At 52.7% G+C, this 18,961-nt stretch overlaps 1 protein-coding gene across 1 annotated transcript in view; it reads right to left on the minus strand.

Moving 5' to 3' along the window:
- Positions 1-18,961, minus strand: part of LOC144949676 (1-phosphatidylinositol 4,5-bisphosphate phosphodiesterase gamma-1-like) — a 66,032-nt gene that overhangs the window by 20,701 nt on the left and 26,370 nt on the right. Inside the window, exons 4-15 of the mRNA XM_078879680.1 lie at positions 18,450-18,543; positions 16,565-16,612; positions 14,170-14,254; positions 13,414-13,497; positions 11,521-11,555; positions 8,939-9,011; positions 6,868-6,969; positions 4,930-5,048; positions 3,589-3,674; positions 2,393-2,513; positions 1,266-1,434; positions 331-450 (exon numbers count right to left, since the gene is read on the minus strand). Of these exons, the coding sequence (XP_078735806.1) occupies positions 331-450; positions 1,266-1,434; positions 2,393-2,513; positions 3,589-3,674; positions 4,930-5,048; positions 6,868-6,969; positions 8,939-9,011; positions 11,521-11,555; positions 13,414-13,497; positions 14,170-14,254; positions 16,565-16,612; positions 18,450-18,543 (1,136 nt within the window). The remainder of the gene's footprint in view (positions 1-330; positions 451-1,265; positions 1,435-2,392; positions 2,514-3,588; positions 3,675-4,929; positions 5,049-6,867; positions 6,970-8,938; positions 9,012-11,520; positions 11,556-13,413; positions 13,498-14,169; positions 14,255-16,564; positions 16,613-18,449; positions 18,544-18,961) is intronic.

Below are 18,961 nucleotides of genomic sequence, written 5' to 3' on the forward strand. Positions count from 1 at the left end.
TGCCTCTGTTGGCTTTACCTGGGAAAATAAAAATAGTTTTAGTACCGCTTGAGAACATGGCAGTTGTTGCACCCCAATTCAAAACCCGGATTTTCAGCAGCAGCTCAGCCCTGTGACCTCTGACCTCTGAGCGACACGGCCATCTGGGTAACGTTTTTATTTTAAACTGGCGACTGGACCCAGATCAGCAAATCGCCGCACCACAGAGCCCAGTTTAATCCCGGCTGGGCAGCTGAAGCCCTGATTCAAACCGAGGATAAATCTCAACGGTGGTGCCAGCTTTGGCGCTCTGGACCTTTAGAGCCAACCGGTGACCTCCCACCAACTCACGTGGTTGATGGGGTCCTCCAGGTAGAGGATGCCGTTCTTGATGGAGTTGCTGATGTCGCACTCCGAGTAGCTGCCGCTGGAGGCCACCTCGTCGGAGTTCCCCTCGCCGAGCTTCTTGTGCTGCGCGACGCGGAGCGAACGAGCGACCGCCATCATCACCGTGATCAAAAGTTTCAAGCTACATCATTTTTACTCTTTGGTTCTTTCGGTAAAGTCACGTAGATAGAAAATAATAATAAAAAATTAAGTGGAAAAAAACCACGACGTTTCCATCGCAACACAAGCGGACGTCATTATTTTTATTTTTATTCACTTCATTTATTATTATTTTTCTATCTACGGGACTTGACTTTACCTAAAGAACCAAAGAATATGAATTCCTGCAGTCACGAAAGTTTTAAGTCAAAATCCTACTTCATTTTGTTCAAGCAGGCGAAAACTCAAGAGGCCAGGACGAGCATTAATCTGCTGCAAGCAAGGGCTCAGGATTGCTGGCGTGTGCGTGCAGAATCCCAACCGAGTAATTTGCGGTGTAATTGTTCGACTGGAGCACATTCGAATCCATCACGCCGGCACGCGGTGGCCTTCTCGTGTCAATGACGTCACAGGGTCTTTAACATCCACTGGGAAAGCGGACAGCGCGGAGTGTTCGTGCTATTACTAGGGTTAGTAGTACACCGGCAATATCATCATCAGCCACGGTAAATCCACTGCTGCACGAGGCCTCCCCAATCCGTCGACTCTAACGCGTCCAACAGTCGACTATGCACCCTAGTGCAGCACACAAACCATCCTAGTGCAGCACACAAACCATCCTTGTGCAGCACACAAACCATCCTAGTGCAGCACACAAGCCATCCTAGCGCAGCTCCAATGCCCGGGCGTCCAGGCTTGGCTCCGCGTGCGTGTCAGCCCCCACCCCCCCCCCCCCCCACCTTGATGAGGATCTTCCCCTTGAGCTGCGTGGGCGAGGGCAGCTCCTCGGCCTGGGCCTCCACGGGCTTGATGAGCAGCATGTCGCCGAAGACCTTGCGGAAGAACGACGCCATGTTCCTCTGCTGCACGATGCTGCAGTGGTCCTCGATGGAGAGGACCACGGGGTAGCTGTGGGCAACGTCACGGGGGTCAAGTCGCGTAACCCCCCCCCCCCCCCACGCCGCGCCGGATGATGCGTTGGCTCGGCTGCAGCGCGGCCACACACCGGGCTGGGCGGGCTGGTGCACAGAGCCGCCCGCCCACCCGCGCGCCAACCCCCCCCCCAACACCGCCAACCCCACCACTCTCCTTCGTTATTCTCAACCGCCGGCTCTTCAAATTCCAGCATCAATTAAACATTCCGAGTGTGCATCTCAGCGCACATTTTTTGTCCGTGTTTCAGTAATGTCCGTATTTTAACACAAATACAACTATACTACTTATTTTACCAGGTAAGGCTCACTGAGCTGTGTAGCTCTTTTTCAGAAGCGACCTGGCCACGAATTATAGCTCAACGAAGTGGCTTATCACGTGGAAATTTACAGCAGCCAAATACTCGCGTGATGTTGATTCTAAATGTGGAGGGGAAAACCGGAGAAAAATCCACGCAACCACGGGGAGACACGCAAACTCTGAATATACAGCAGGCATCAGGGTTGGGACTAAACCCTCGACCTCCTGTATACCAGGCGAGGTAGTAAACATCTCCTAGCCACCGTGATGGTGAGAGAGAGACACGCAAACTCCGAATATACAGCAGCAGGCGTCAGGGTCGGGACTGAACCCACGACCACCTGTACACCAGGCGAGGGAGATAACATCTCGCCACCGCGGCCGCACCATTACGCGGCTCATTACACGATTTATAAACCATGTAAGAGCTTTCGTTGAATACGTGCTCATCAAAAACTCTCTTCATTCAAAACATTGGGAGCTGCTCGTCGTTAATCAATTTCGGTTTTCCAGCAAGCATGCCAACCTGCTGACCGCTCACCTCTTTTACTTTGGCCACACTTCATCGTTTTACTTTCATCACCACTACGCCACTACGCCACTACGCCACTACGCCCGCCACTACGCCACTCACTCGGACGTGACGAAGGCGTGCTCCTTGATTGTGTTGAGGACGTCCAGGAACTTGATCTTGGAGGTGAGCGTGTGGCCGTGGTAAATGATGGGCATGTCATCCGGGCCGTCCCAGCAGTCCACTGTACGGACAGTGGCAGGACACGTGTAAATTCAGTGGGGGCTCTGCGGACATTTCGGACCCGCGCGACACACTTCCTTGGGGGAGCAGCATCTCCATCCAAAGGTTCACGTGAACGCAAGAGTGGTGTACGGCATTTCCCCGTCATTCACGAACTTGCTATCTGATATTTTCCCTATCCGCGAATCACATCTGCACATCTACATGACTGCATCGAGACAGCGAGAGAAAAAAAGTGATGAGATGAAATGATGAGATATAAAGTGATGAAAGATAAAGATATGTGTTATGATGATAATTTTCATGTATTTAACTGCTTATTTATGTATTTATTTAAGGTAATGCATTAAAAAGATTTTCGTAGGTTTTCGTAGGCCAATATCATTTGTATATATGTATGTTGAACTTCTTTCACACCGTACGTCGCCGACCGTGCTAATCGGAGGTACAGGGGAAGGACAACAAACTGAACACAAAAAAGAAATGAGTTTTCAATGTAGAGGAGGAGGAGGAGGCGCTAGCAAGGAGAGGAAGGACACGGAAACATCAGCAATGGATGGGATATGACGACGATGATCGTTAAGAGTGGCAGACTGCCACTGTAGCTGCCGGAAGTTCACAAACCCAGGTGCCTTCATAAAGAGGCCGAATGCTTTTGCCTTTTGTGTGTTTAGTTTGTGGTCCTTGCCCCGCACCCCCGATTAGCACGGTTGGCTACGTACGGTGCGAAATAAATTAAACATATATACATTGAACTGCTTCATAACGACAATCCACTCCCTGTTGCACACACCTCATCCACCAGTGGGATGTAAAAAAAAAAACCCATAAACTATTGTCATTGTATCAGGTGTAAGGCCCACTTAGCTATGAAGCACAGTTGGCTATGAACGGTGCGAAAAAAATTACATACATACGGACATACGGATAAGAAAAGGGAATAAGAAGAGACCATGAACGGCAAAATGTTGAGAAAACGAACGTTCAGCCAACACGTCACAACGGGTCCCCCCCTCGCCGGGGACGTGAGACCCGAGCGTCGCGACGGTCGCCCCGTGGGCTCCGCGGGGACTCACGTTCGATGCAGCGGCAGCCCATGCGGAGGCAGCGCGCGTAGGCCTCCAGCGACGACTCGCTCGAGAACTGGTCCCCTGTCAGGTAGCTGTGGCGGCAACAACGGCCGCAGCAGCAGCGGACAGCCGCCGGTCAGAGCGACGAACCAACCAATCGGTGGCTTAGTTGTACGACGAAGCGACCAATCAGTGGCCTAATTTTACGACGAAGCGACCAATCGGTGGCTTAGTTGTACGACGAAGCGACCAATCGGTGGCTTAGTTGTACGACGAAGCGACCAATCGGTGGCTTATTAGTATGACAAAGCGACCAATCGGTGAACACAGCACCCAAGATAAGTTGCGTTCTGCCGGGAATTTAACGCAGTAAAACACACAAATCAAGCACAACGGTCAACTTAAAGCATTAATGATGAAAATCAATGTTTTTTGTTATATATTAGCGTCATTAATTGCAAACATCATCTCATACCTCTTCGCAATCCACATCACACGGAGGCGCGTGTAGATTAAGATGTTTTCAGCCAATTGACGACGAGCCAATCGCGTGCGTGGAAAAACCCACGCACGCGAAGAGGCAACCCTTTATCCACGACAGATGGGACAGATGGAAATTAGTCCACACTTCCTGTACCGCCACCTCATGGCAAGCCAGGAACGGCAACCTCCTCGACGCCCACGGGGGAAGGGGAGTTTCACACCGTGTGTGTGGCGATCCACCCACCCTCGTGCTGCCTCCGCAGTGATTGATTAAAGGCTGCCAATGTGTGCATAGCCACCACCGCCGCGCTCATGGAAATATTGATGCTCAGCTCGACTCCACCATGGGAATATGGAATTTCCACCAGACTCGAGGCGACTAAGGAGATGAGCAGCACCCTAAGCTCATCTGAGCAGGAGCCTCTTCAACTGTTTATTGTGGAAGGCGCGGTTGAAATTTTAACATACGGGGTGTGCGGAGGCATACGCACGCGTATCGACACGCACCACACACGTGTGTGCGTGTGGGGTGCGTGCGTGTGGGGAGCGGTGGCGTAGCGGTTAGCGCGCCGTGCTACGAACCCGGCGACCAGAGCTCAATTCCCACTCACACCGGTGACGATATTCTGAAACCGGTTCCGGGCCTCTCCTAAGTCGACTTAGCCTCAAATGAGTACCTGGTGCTGTGTAAAATCACCACTGGGGAGACAAAGGCGGCCAGGACGTGGTTCTGGCAACCCTACCCCCTCATGTGCCGTGCCGGCCTTCATAGGTGCTGCTCGCTAACAGCACTTGCCCCAACAGCCTGTTACAGGCTACACGGGGGATCTCCGTCGTCGCTGCCGTGCACGTGTGTGCACTCACGTGTTGTGCGAAGATGAGATCCAGTAGTGCGACAGCGGGTTGTTCATCTGCTCGGCGCACACCTGGTTGTATTGGCTGTCCCACACGCAGTTCTCACGGGAGAACAGGTACGTCAGGAACTGCGCCACGCGGGGGGGGGGGGGGGGACAGGAGGATAAACAAATGTCCACATCGACGACGACGACGACAACCACACGACGATTCGCAAAAAAACGGCGACGACCGGCAAACGTGTCGCACGCCGGTTCGTCGAAGCCGCTCGTAATTCACGCGCGCCCTTTCGGGGGTGGGGCCGCGCGTTTGAGCGTCTCGGAGGGCAGAAAGCCCGGACGCCCCCGATCGATCGCCAATTTCGAGGGTGCATTGCGCCGAGTTTGTTACACGTTACCTTCCCTCTTTGTTGCCCAGCTTTCTGAATTCGACATTGTAGTCTGGGTTCGTGAATGACAATATTGACTTATTTATTAATTAAATATAAAAACTGTCAATCGTGCCGAGCACGCGGGAAGCGGTGGGCCTGCGATGAGAACTATCGGGGCTCGGATCACGGCTCTCGGCCGAATCCCTCAAGGCAACACACCTCTACGTTAAAGTTTTGTTGGAAATAAATCATTATGCACGTACGTATGTTGAGCTTCTTTCGCACCGTACGTAGCCAAGCGTGCTAATCGGAGGTGCATGGGCAGGGGAGGGGGAAGGACAACAAGCTAAACCCAAAAAGCAGTTCTAAAGAAATCAGTTTTCAATCTAGATTTAAAAGCCCACAGCTCCAGTGGCTCCCCCATCACGAGAGTTTTCTTGCCGCCTCGTTGCAGACAGACGGACAGAGCTAAAATAAGTATCTACGTCCTGCAAGCTCAATCGCAAAGCGTTAACCCCCCCCCCCCCCCCCCCCCAAATAAGGCAGGCCAAAGAACTCCTTCGCTCAAACTCATTCAATTTAAGTTTGCGCATGTGAAGTACTTAACGAATGAGAGCAGGGCAAAATGTATTAACATTTCTTTAGACGGCCCCAGACGTTCTCCAGGTTCGGTGCAGAACTCTCTCCATGCCTTCTGTCACTGCGTGGATGTGGCGAAGCCTTACGGCGAGGTCGCGTGGGTTCATCAATGACCTTAGTGGCACAGACTTGCCCCCCACCAATAGAGGAGACCTCATGGGGATTAAGGCCTCCCGCGGCCTCAAGGCACCAGGCGCGCTCTCCTGCAGACTTTCAATATCATAGCCCAGGAAGGTGATTTTGACCAGCTGGAAGAATCACACGAAACCACCCACGTGGACACAACGGTGCAGTACGCTTATGGCGCATTGCGGTGTGGAACACGTGAGCCGTAAGCTCAAGGGAAAGGAAGTGGAATTCGAGGCCAGATGGTCCCCCCTCGCACAGAACAACTTCAATAAGTTAGCAGGATGGAGGGTCGGGAGACGGGGACTGGGCGTACGAGGCATAACCACTGCAAATTAGATGGGAGCCGGATTCGGAGGGGCCTCTTGTGTTTTTTCTTCTTCTTGTCAGGCGTGTTTCCCTCGCTCTCCCCTTGTCATCCCTCCCCCCTCGCTTAAAATAAAATGTACCCTCTCCCCTTTCGGTGGGACCCCCCCCCTTGTGTGGTTCAGAGCAGCGAGCCCATCCCTCACCTTTCTATATCCCCCTGCTCTTCACGACCGGTTTGGCTTACGTCGACGGTGTGTGTACTACGTGCGTCACGACGTGACGTAACGGGCCCGCACATTGCCTCGATAACGTTTTTATATTTACAACAAAAAACTCCCAAAAGGGAGGCGTCCCAAAGCTCGCGCCCCCGGATTCGGCTTTCGCTCGGCTCCGTGGACCCCCACACCCAACACAGCTGGCGGGCACCTCCGGGGCGTCGATAATAAACACACGGCAAGGGGGGCGGGCGTGTGGGCGTGGGCGGGCGGGCGGGCGGGCGTCACCTCCTCGAGGGAGAAGCAGGGCTCCTCGCTCTCGCGCGCGCCGTCACACAGGATGCGGAACATGAGCTCCCGCACGCACGCCAGGTCGCTGGCCCACGGCTCCTGCGGGGGGGCAGGGGGGGGAAGGGGGGGGGCAGGGGGGGGGGATGGTCCCAAGGAATATTCAGCCTCGCCTGGGGAGGGGCGGGGGGAGGCCGACAACCGACAAGGCAGCCGTGCTGGACGGCCCGGGACGGTTCTCCCTGCGATTTGCTTCTGTGGATCTGAGCTTGCGTTAGTTTGGTTGTCGGGAGCATGTGTGGCGTTCTCATCTTCCTCGCCTGGTATAGAGGAGACCTTGGGTTCGATCCTGACCCTGACGCCTTCTGCTAGATATTTGGAGTTTGCGTGTCTCTCTCCCAGTGGTCACGTGGATTTTTTTTTCCAATTTATCCAGTTTTTCCCTCCACATTTAGAAACATGCATTGAGATTATTTAGATTATTTGGGTACTATAAATGTCCAAATGATTGTCCACTTTGTTGAGCTATTATTTGTGGACACTTCTGAAAAATAAGTTAATACGTCAGTGAGCTTTTGGCTGGTAGGATGGGGATGGTTTAGTTTTATTTTGATGTTTTTGAGTGATTTGTTTACCTTTCTTGTCATTTGCACTCCTATCGTGTTTGCGTACTGGTGGTGTTATGTTCTTACCCGCCCCGACTGGAGATCTGTGAAAGCGAGCTTTATAGCTCATCAGATTCCTCCAAGATAAATACTGATTCTGATTCGGAGACACGGTCTGGTATTTACTTGAACAACTTGCAGCGACCTACAGTTTTCAAAGGTATTCCTTTTATTGTTATTAGTCAGGAGGATTATTATTGTTTTTGTTATTCACTTGCGTGTGAAGGACCCTACTGGGCAGTTGGAGGCGGTCACCCTTCAACAACAGCAGAGGGCAGAGGAGCGACGTTCACAACAACGAGCGGAGCGTCGGGTGGCTAAAACGGTAGCAAGTTGGCACCACAGGTGGTGCCATCTGCCGGTCATCTCAGTCAATCAACCTATAGCACCTGGGTTTGTCCCGCGACCTCCTGCCCAGCAGCGAGCCTTCAACACTTCATGTGGCCTGAAAGTGCACTTAGTCTGGTACAAGTGCCATGGTGACACCACCATCACTTGGTGCCTAATGGCGGTTGCTGTTGCTTGGTTTGCTGTGCGACACGTCTCATTACCGCTATGCGGAGCTGTTGCATGGCAACAGCTCCCATTGTTTGCTATTATAGGCTGCTACTGATGGGGTCACGGGGCCAGCTCAGACATCACTTGCTGCTGATGTTAGCCATGGCCGGGCATCGAACTCGGATAGTCAGCTCCATAGCACAAACCAATGCGATTCTACTCCACCTGGACTTAACGTAACGAGCAGAGCTAGACAGGACCACGGAGATTCCTCCAGGATAAATAAAGATTCTGATTCCGATTATATGAAACGAAGAAGTGAGATGGACAACACAAACAATACTAAATGACAGTATAACCCTGATGAAAAACTATTCTTGAATCTTCTAAATCGCGACTCTGCATCCTGGCGACTTATCTGTACAAATCAGGGTATCTGCACTACGGCCGCCCTGGTTGATACTGCGGTGGGTGTAATAACCGTGACAATACGTGCCGTCTGCTTTCACAGTGGACAGTGAAGATCCCCTGACGTAATTCGCAAGAGTAGGCTGACGTGTGCCAGTGGCGTCAGGGCCCACACAATTGCCAGGAAGAATCATCTTTAACGCGTAGGCTTTCGCGACAAATATCATCCACAATACAGGGTTTTTTTGGGTTGTGGCTTCGCTCTCCAAAACACCTATGTGCTGCACCAGTAACGAATTGGCACGTTCGGTTTACACGTCGGGTGGTGGCGGGTTTCTCGACACATTTTTATATTTACGCGATCTAACCAAAAAAAAAACTGTATTATGGAGGAAAAATCATCATCGGCCCCAGGTCAATCCTGCAAATGAGGCTCTATCCCCAGCCCCTCAAATTCACAGCGGGCTAAACAACATCAGCTCAAACGTTCATGCCCTCACCTTCTGCTCGATTTGCAGGAACCTCTGGAAGTCGTGTAGCGTTACGGAGCAGACGTCCGGCCGCTCCGAGTTCCTGGACGGCACACAGGGGTCGGGGACACGTGGGGTTACAGACACGCGGGGGTCGGGGACACGCGGGGGTCGGGGACACGCGGGGTCACGGACACGCGGGGTCACGGACACGCGGGGTCACGGACACGCGGGGTCGGGGACACGCGGGGTCACGGACACGCGGGGTCACGGACACGCGGGGTCACTGACACACGGGGTCGGGGACAGGTGGGGTCACGGACACACGGGGTCACGGACAAACGGGGTCACGGGCACGCGGGGTCACGGACACGCGGGGTCACGGACACGCGGGGTCGGGGACAGGTGGGGTCACAGACACACGGGGTCACGGACACACGGGGTCGGAGACACGCGGGGTCACGGACACACGGAGTCACGGACACGCGGGGTCGCGGACATGCGGGGTCACGGACACGCGGGGTCACGGACACGCGGGGTCACGAACACACGGGGTCGGGGACGCGCGGGGCGAGACAACGTCGGCATGCCAGTGAGAGGCGCGGTGGAGAGATGTTAACTGCCTCGCCTGGTATACAAGAGGTCGCGGGCTCGATCCCAACCCAGACGCCTGCCGTATATATGGAGTCTGCATGTTCTCCCCATAGTCGCGTTTTTCCAGCCTCATTTAGCATCAAGTATTTGGCTCCTACAAATTTCCACGTGATAAGCCACTTCGTTGAGCTATAATGTGTGGCCAGGCCATTTCTGAAAAAGAGCTGTATAGCTCCGTGGGCCTGACGTGGTAAAATAAGAATAATAAAAAGCTTAGTTAATCATTTGTAGATGCCCGCACAGGTGAAATTGTACACATGACACCGCAAAAAAAACATTTATGCATGTTCTACACCAATAGAGCAAGACCAGCTGCGCTTGGCCCGCGACTGGAAAATGCTAGCTGACATTGGCCGGCAACTTGTGTTTCCTCCGGAGATCACAACCACCACCCTAAGACCTGACATGGTGCTCTGGTCCCGTTCGCTCAAGAAGGTCTTCATCATTGAGCTCACAGTACCTTGGGAGGACTCAGTAGATGAGGCTTATGAGCGAAAACATCTGCGCTATGCTGATCTAGCTGCCGAAGCACGGCATCATGGCTGGAACACAGAAGTCCGACCAGTGGAGGTGGGCTGCAGAGGTTTTGTGGCAACATCTACAACCAGACTGCTTAGAGACCTGGGAATTAAGGGCCAGAGCCAGCGTTCGGCAATCAGAGCCGTATCGGAGGCGGCAGAAGGCAGCAGTCAGTGGCTCTGGATGAAGAGGAAAGACTCCAGCTGGGCCCCAAAGTGAGAGGGCCAGGAGGTATGCAGTCAACAATGCTTGACTCAGGGAGGAGGACACCCCTGCCATGCATAGTCCCATGGGATGTTGGCTATCAACAACAAGGCAACTCCTATGACTAATTGGGAATGGGACGCAAGCGTAGGATTGATCACCCTGTCGCTGGCCGCCTTTGGGGAGAGTGTATAGTGTGAAAGGTCGAAACACCCTAGGAACCAAAGGTTCACTACTGACGATGCGCTCCCCAAATTTCACCAGGCTCACTGTTCATGAACTCTTGGAAGTGCTTCCACAAAGGATAGTAACATCTCATCCTGTGTTCTTTGGAATCTGAATTTGTATGGTGAACTAAACACGAAAAGCAGTTGTAAAGAAATTAGTTTTAAATCTAGATTTTAAAGTGCATAGCTCCAGTGGTTTCCTGATATCGGAAGGAAGAGCGTTCCAGACGGCCACAGAAGCGCATCTGAAAGCGCACGATGATGCGGTGGCCATCTTCGTCTGATGGCTAGCAGCCAAAAGCCGCCACTGCTGCGAGGATGACCGGAGTTCGCGTGATGGTTTATGCTCCTTGATGAGACCAGCACGGTATTGTGGTTCATTTGTGGCCAGCATTTAATATGCTTAACAACGTTTGGATTGCTAGTTTATAGACGATGAATACAACTGACCAGGCCACACGTGGTTCCCGCTCTTAATGGCCAGATGGGCCACTTCCCTGGGCACTGCAGACGAGTTTATACCTTGGTGCTAATATTTGCTCTGCGGCATTGAAAATGGAGTTGTGTTTTTAATATTTTTCTGGCTTTTTGATGGCTAGTAGTGTTGGTTTGAACTAAATAACATTTTTTTTAAACAAAGACCTCCCCCCGTATAGCCGAAAATTGACAATACACACACACAAATGTTACAACAAAATCCACCCTTTACTACAAATGATGATAATTATTAAATTTTAATTATCATCATTCATGCAATGGCATCCCACAACGCTGCACATTAATTACCCAGTTCCGTACACAGATAATACACAAACAAAACCCCACTAATTAGCAAATAAAAAATGAATACATAAATAACGAGAAAAAAAATAATCGCAGAGAAAATAAATGAAAATAAATAAATTCGTTCGGTCTCCATGATAATGGCTGTGATGATAACTGTGCTGGGATACAAATAAAGCGGTGGGTGGGGGGGGAGCGGGTGTGGGGGATTTATTTGGAACTTACCGAAGAGGGACGCAGAAGTCTATCTGCTCAACGATCTGTAAGACAGGAGAAGAGGCATGATTTAAGGTTTAGCCACGCTGTGAAAAAGGCCCACCTCCGTTCAGCGAGGTTGGCTGCGAAAGACGTTCAATATACATTACACGAATTTCCCGAAACGTTGCCGATAATATATTTTTTACTTTTATGGCCACACACACACACACACGATGTTTGTGTATTGTGCTTGTGCGCCACTGCCAACACAGCAGCAGAATCATCGCCAACGTATCTGTTATATCGCATGTAGCGTGCAAACAAATGTTAACATGTAAACGAGATATTTGATTTAATGCAGTTTTATAGTTTGTAGACTCAAGAGGTACGTCTGACAAGTCGCCCGTGTAAGCAACAACAACAACAAAAAATCTAGCAAGAATTGGCAGGACAATGGGCGCCAATTGGAACTGGGCGTCGTGAGCAACAGCCGAATGAGAGGTGAGACCAAGCAAAAGTGAACTATGGGTGGAGGAGACCGAGAAAGGGGAAGAGGATCAGAGGGAGACAGCGGAAGAGGGAGACGGCGGAAGAGAGGGCCATGACCAGGCACTAAGACGAAACCGTTTTTGATTTTACCAGGTAAGGCCCACTGAGCTACGTAGCTCTTTGTCAGAAGCAACCTGGCCACAAATTATCGCTCAACGAAGCGGCTTACCATCGCGTGGAAATTTGTATCAGCCAAATACTCTAAACACGTGATGTTGATTCTGAAAGGTGGAAGGAAAAACCGGAGGACCCGGAGAAAAAAATCAACGCGACCAAGGGGGGAGAGAAAGAAAGAGAGAAAACATGCAAACTCCAAATGTGCAGGCATCGTCAGTGTCGGGATCCAACCCACGACCTCCTGTATACCACGTGAGGGAATTAACATTCCGCCACTTGTGGCACAAGCAACTGAGGAACGAAAGAAATGGGAGAAAATGGAGGGGGGCTTTTGTTTCAGCAGTGGGAAGCCGAAGGCCGACCACGACCACGTCAACAAGCTCCATCGCAGCCACCTCGTCCAAATGTGTCTGCGAGAGCCGCCAACCCCCAACTTGTAGTGCACCGCAGAGAATGTGCTCGCTCTCGAAAAGAGAGGATGACTCGGGAGGCGTGCAAGAAGGAACCACAGACAACCAGCGAAAGAGCAGCAGCAACAGCAGCAGCAGCAACAGTAGCAGCATCAGCAGCAGCAGCAACAGCAGCAGCAACAGCAGCAGCAGCAGCAGTCAGCAGCAGCAACAGCAGCAGCAGCCAGCAGCAGCAGCAGCAACAACAGCAGCAACAGCAGCAGCAACAGCAGCAGCAACAGCAGCAGCAACAGCAGCAGCAGCAGCAGCAACAGCAGCAGCAACAGCAGCAACAGCAGCAGCAACAGCAGAAACAGCAGCAGCAGCAACAGCAGCAGCAACAGCAGCAGCAGCAGCAACAGCAGCAGCCACGCGTTGAGCCAGCACCAACAATTGCCCAAGCTCAGTGGGTCCTCTGTATATTACGGTGTTATCGGTCAATTAATGAGTGTCCATACACGTGGGAAGAAACCAGAGCACCCACACGTGCGAGGGGGAAACACTCAATCCCACACGGAAGGAACAGGTGGAGTCCACACTGCTGCCGCACCGTCGTACGGCGCCCTCCGCGACGACCACGGCAAGGGAGTTTCGCAACATCATCGGTGTGCGATCCGCCAACCCTCTCCTGCTGCCTCCATGGCGGTAGGATCACGGAGGCCGGCCACGTAGTGTAGCGGCTTAGTCACCATCACCGCCGCCGGTCGGCTCACAGGTCGACGGCACCGCGCCCGGTAAAGCGTGGGCGAGCACGCGTGCCGTGAAGGCCGGGCGAGCGTGCGCAGACATTCCCGCGGAGCCTCACCGATCTTTGCGCGTCGAACATGAGGTTTTTGTAAAAGGCCACAAACTGCGTGAAGGAAATCTCCCCCTTCCTCGCTTCCACTTCCTGCAAAAGACGTTAACAAAAAAACTAAACATTTGTGTTTGAAAAAATAATAAATGTGCGCGAGCATACTTTTGTTGTTGTTGTGAACAAAAAGCGCTCGTTGTGTCCATAAGAGATTTTTTTGTTGGGTTAGATCGCGTAAATATTAATGTGTCGTTAAATCCGCCACCACCTGACACGGCCAATTATTAAGGTTTGTCACGTTAACAAAATGTGCCGATTTGTTACGAGTTCAGCACGCCGGTGTGTTGGAGAGTAAACCCACAGCATATTCAATTCGAGTGCGACGTTTCGCCAGTTATTACAACTAGCATCATCAACCTCCATTAAGGATAATATTGGTCGCGAAAGCCTACTGCGTGTTAATCTCACTTGTTGTGTGCTCACACGAAGGAAGGTTTAATAGAAAAACCTTAGGCCAAACAATCGGCACGTCACGCGGTGCGGAGCCCGTCATCCAGCAGTAGAATGACAATGGGAACTCAACTGTTGCTATGCAGCACGCAAAGCACGCGGATGGTCGTTAACCTTCGTGGGACTTCATCGCGGCTGTCGGCGAGCGGATTTTGTCACGCGACGTAACCGAGCTCATGAACGCCAAGTCACTTTCCGAACTCCGAACCGACGGTAAAGCGATGGAGGGCGAGCGACAGCGCGGCCGTCGCGGGTTACCGCAAACTTGTCCCGCAGTTGCCGCGTGTTCGGCAACTTGAAGTTCAGCTGCGGCAGCATAGCCTTCAGGTCCTTGCGATTCACCCTGCAGACAATGCAACGGCGTTTAACGGGCGCGAAAAGGCCGGGGTAAAAACGCCGTGGGCAACTCCAAAAACGCCGGTCCAGCATGGCATGGGTCGGCTAAATACCCCGTTGAGGAGCGATCTCCAGCACTAGGCCCTTCCGACGGCAGTCGCGAACGCAAGTAATTGCAGGGACTGCACCTTTGCCGTGGACGCTTGTGCATGTGCCTACGAACGGCTCGCGGGAACCCAGAAGCCACTGTTGACTGTTAATCCTACTGCACAAGTTATAGTGTGCATGGAATCACCACGATGGCGAGGGCACCACAGTGGGGAGATGTTAACTACCTCGCCTGGTTTCCAAGGAGGCGGTGGGTTCGATCCCAACCCCTGACGCCTGTTTATTTGGAGTTTGCGTGTTCTCCCCGTGGTCACGTGGATTTTTCTCCGGGTCCTCCGGTTTTTCCCTCCACATTTAGAATCAACATCGCGCGTATTTGGCTGCTATAACTTTCCACGTGAAAAGTCGCTTCGTTGAGCTATCATTTGTGGGCAGGTCGCTTCTGAAAAATAGCTATGTAGCTTAGTGAGCCTCAGCTGGTAAAATTATAAATTAAAAAGTCTGCCTTTAGTTTTTTAGTTGAATCGTTACCCCAGAATCGTGGTCGCACGCGGAATCACGCGGGGAGTGGGGGTCAATCATCGCGTAGCTACTTCCTGTCCATGCGCACAAAAACCCCCTCTCTCAACTCTTCAAGTCCCATGATAAAAAAGATCCCTTCCTGCACTGCTGTGTTATCAGCAAGGCACAGATTTCCTTTGTCCTATTTTTGGGATTGTGGAAAGAAAGGGGAAAAAAAGAGAGAGAGAGAAAAACATTTCCAGCCGCTATTCTCCGTATTTTCCAGCCCGAACTGAACAAAGAGGGAAAGAAAAAAAGAAAAATAATTCGTGCAGATGTGCGAGCCGTTCCTATTTTGCTTCAAACATGCGGTGGCGAGATGCTAACTACCTCGCCTGGTATACAGGAGATCGTGGGTCAATCCCAACCCTGACGTCCGTATATTTTGAGTTTGCGTGTCTTTCTCCCCATGGTCATGTGGATTTTTCTCCGAGTCCTTAGATTTTTCTCTCCACACTTAAAATCAATGCGCATTTAGAGTATTTGGCTGCTATAAATGTCCACGTGATAAGCTACTTTCGCTGAGCTATCATTTGTGGCCAAGTCACTTCTGAAAAAGAGCTACATAGCTCAGTGGGGCCTTACCTGGTAAAATAAAAATAGTTTAGTTTTTCGTTTCGTACAGGTTTAACATCTGCTCCGGCACAGAAATCGCCGACTCACGTACGCGGCTTTGGGGGAGGGGGGGGGGTCCTTGTGCAGACGTCCGTTGACGTAACTCTGCACGACGTGATGAAAGAGCGTTTTACATGCGGGAGGGAAAACTGCAGTGGCAGGAGAAAACCCACGGTGCACTGGGGTGATATAACACGCAAAAGGTCCGCGCACAGACGGGTTTCAACGTCGCCACGCCACTTACTGAACTACCCGCCTGCCGGACAAAACTTGCATCTCCCAGCTAGCATGAACGTTTCGCGAATGTACGCACGCGCGACCCACCAACCCTTGCCTCGCAAGCACTGCATTACCACAACGGGCGACCGAAACAACGCCCTTGTTCGTGCGACAGGAGAGACTCGACACTACCTCTCCCCTCCATAGGAACGTGGAATTGACGCCCATCCAATGGGAAAGGAGCAGCACGAAAGCGAGGCTCTCGCACGGCGGTGGTGGGGGGGGGGGCGGGGGTACACACTGGCGGCCAATCGCGCGGCGCCCACAGACGATCACGGCCCGCTTCTCAAAACCTTTTCCTGTTCAATTGTTAAACCCCCTCCCCCCAGCTGTACCCCCTGCCCCCACCCCACTACAACGAATTAGAGCAAACCGAATGAGCCCACTTCAAGAAGAGACGCCGGGTACCTTGCCAGCCTGTGACACGCAAACGTACACCCCCCTCCCCCACCTCGTATTATCCCCCTTTAGGGCGGATATTCACAAAACCTCTGGGTTCTCGGAACCGGCGATTTCATGGGAACATAAAAAAGGTCGGAACACGCCACACCCTGGCTGGCCGACCGACTGATGGCCGACCCGCGGCCGACCCAAGGCAGGCCCGAGGCCGACCGACCCGCGGCCGACCATCGGCCAGCCGACCCGCGACCGATCCGCGGGCCAACCGATGCCCGGCCGACTGACCGCCCGACCGCTCGGATGGTACCCGACACGCCTGGGCGATAACGCAAGAACCGCGGTGACGCGGACTCACCCGTTTCCCCGGTTCCTGTCCATCGCGTAGAACTGCTTCCTCAGCCACCTGTAAGGTGACAATCAAACAACAAAGATCAACGCCTGCTCCTCCCCCCTGTAGCTTTAACAGACTGCCGGGGCAAGTGCCGCGAGTGAGTAGCACCGATGAAGGCCGGCACGGCACACAGTGGCGATGCTTACACACTATTGCACCAGGTACTGATTTGAGGCCGAGTCGACATAGGGGAGGCTCAGCACGGTTCAGATAATCGTCACTGTTGGTGTTGACTATGAGCGGAAATCGAACCCGGGTCGCCAGGTTCATACCAAAACGTCGCTAACCGCTACACTACCGCTCCTACTCGGTGACATCAGACGCACACACACGCATGCGCGCGCGCACACACACACACACGCAATACGACTTGTATTTACTGCACAACGTGCCGTCTATGCGCTGCCGCAACCCAAGCCACTGTGGAGAAACAGAGGGACGTATTTTGTCGTAGTGGCAGTCGGCCACTGTAATCACCATCATCGGCCATGATCGATCCTCTGCCGGATGAAGGCCTCTCCACGCCGTCGCCACATCTCATGTTCCCGCGATGTGACGATCCGCCTACGAGCCTGCACACGAGCTCGTTTCATCACTCCACCTCCGCGGTGCACGTCCCTCTGGGGCGCATGTGACCTCCTGCGGCTGCCGGTCACAGACCATCGTCCCTTCTCACGATGTGTCCCGGTCCCAAGCCCTCTTACTTTTCTCCGTGGGTCAATACGACGTCTTTCTCACTCGTTTCTTCGTTCTCTAACCCACGTGCTCTTCTAGCCGTCTCTGCGTCTCATTCTAAACGTGCATCTCTCCTTGCTTATTTGCGCCCTCTTCATCTATAATTCCCTTATCCTTGTCAACGTCCACGCAGGTGACACACACATCATAGGCAGGTCAGACACACACATGTCATAGGTAGGTGATATACATACACACATAGACATCACAGGCAGAATAGGTGATACACACAAACACGTGATAGGCAGGTAATATATATATAAAAAGCACACACACATACGTGTCATAGGCAGGCGAAACACACACATGTCAGAGGCAAAGAATATGTCATAGGCAGGTGATACACACACACTCATCACAGGCAGGGCACGTGATACACACACACAGTCATAGGCGGGTGATATCATTACACACACATATCATAGGCAGGTGATTAGCAATGCTGATAAGCACTTTCTTTAGGGACATTGCCGCTTTCCAAGTTCAGAATTTCAAAAGCACTCCGACCCGTATGAACGGTGCAAAACAAGTTCAACGTTGAACTTCTTTTGCACTGTACATAGCCAACCGTGCTAATTGGACCTGCTCTCGTCCACAAGACTAGGGTAGCCGAGAGGCAACGTGCAGATGCCGTACCGACATTGGTAACGCAACAGCAGCGTTATCCTCGCCGGGGTGGCCTAGCAGGAAGGTCGAGAGTTCGAATCCTGCTTGAGGGTTGACTGCCTCCATCAACCCTCGGGCGTTGATAAAATTACTGCCACACTTTGTGGGCAAGTTAATGGTGGTTGTTTTGCCATAGAAGTGGAGCCGAGCACCGTCTCGGTGCTCGCATAAGCGGGGGGGGGGGGGGGAGGGGGTCACCGACTCTGGTTAGCGAACGCAGCAAGAAGAGGAGGTTGCAAACTGCCACGTGCCGTCAGATCCAAAAATCGGGGATCTAAAGCGAGACAGAAAGCGCTCCGAGCTGAGCAAGACTTCTCCCCAACGGACGGCGTTACGGACGAAAAAAATAACACCGTCCCCCCCCCCCCCCGTTTGCCTCCGCGTGTTCCGAGGCACCTCCCCCGCGCCCCCCCCCCCATCCCCCGAGGGAAGCGAGCGATCGTCACACCTTTCTATCTGTAGCGCGGTCGGAGCCCAGAGAGTGTCCGTCAGGAGCCAGTTGAGTCCCGTCACCCAAACGGAGGCCTCCTCCTTGCTGTCGGCTGACACACGACACACAACGCACGTCCCTCTCGCATCCAGCCCACGACGCTCGCTGCAGCAGGAGGATGACGACGACGGTGAACCTACAAAGGTGCGGGCAGCGGTGGCCACGCACGTGGCTTCTATCGCGCCGTGTGTAGCCGACCGAGCTAATATCGGAGGTTGCGAGAGGGTTGGGGGATCGCCGCGCAAATGTTGTTCCTGCGGGCGTGGAGCAGGTGCCCATACCCTGGCTCATCGAGAGAGGGCAGTATAGCAAGTGTGGACTAATCGCCAAACACGCCATCCCATACACAGGGAATAGACTCCCAACACACCATCCCATACACAAGGGATAGACTCCCAACACGCCATCCCATACACAGGGGACAGACTCCCAACACACCATCCCATACACAAGGGATAGACTCCCAACAC

This window comes from Lampetra fluviatilis, chromosome 54 (genome assembly GCF_964198595.1).
Source record: "Lampetra fluviatilis chromosome 54, kcLamFluv1.1, whole genome shotgun sequence".
NCBI lineage: Eukaryota > Metazoa > Chordata > Hyperoartia > Petromyzontiformes > Petromyzontidae > Lampetra > Lampetra fluviatilis.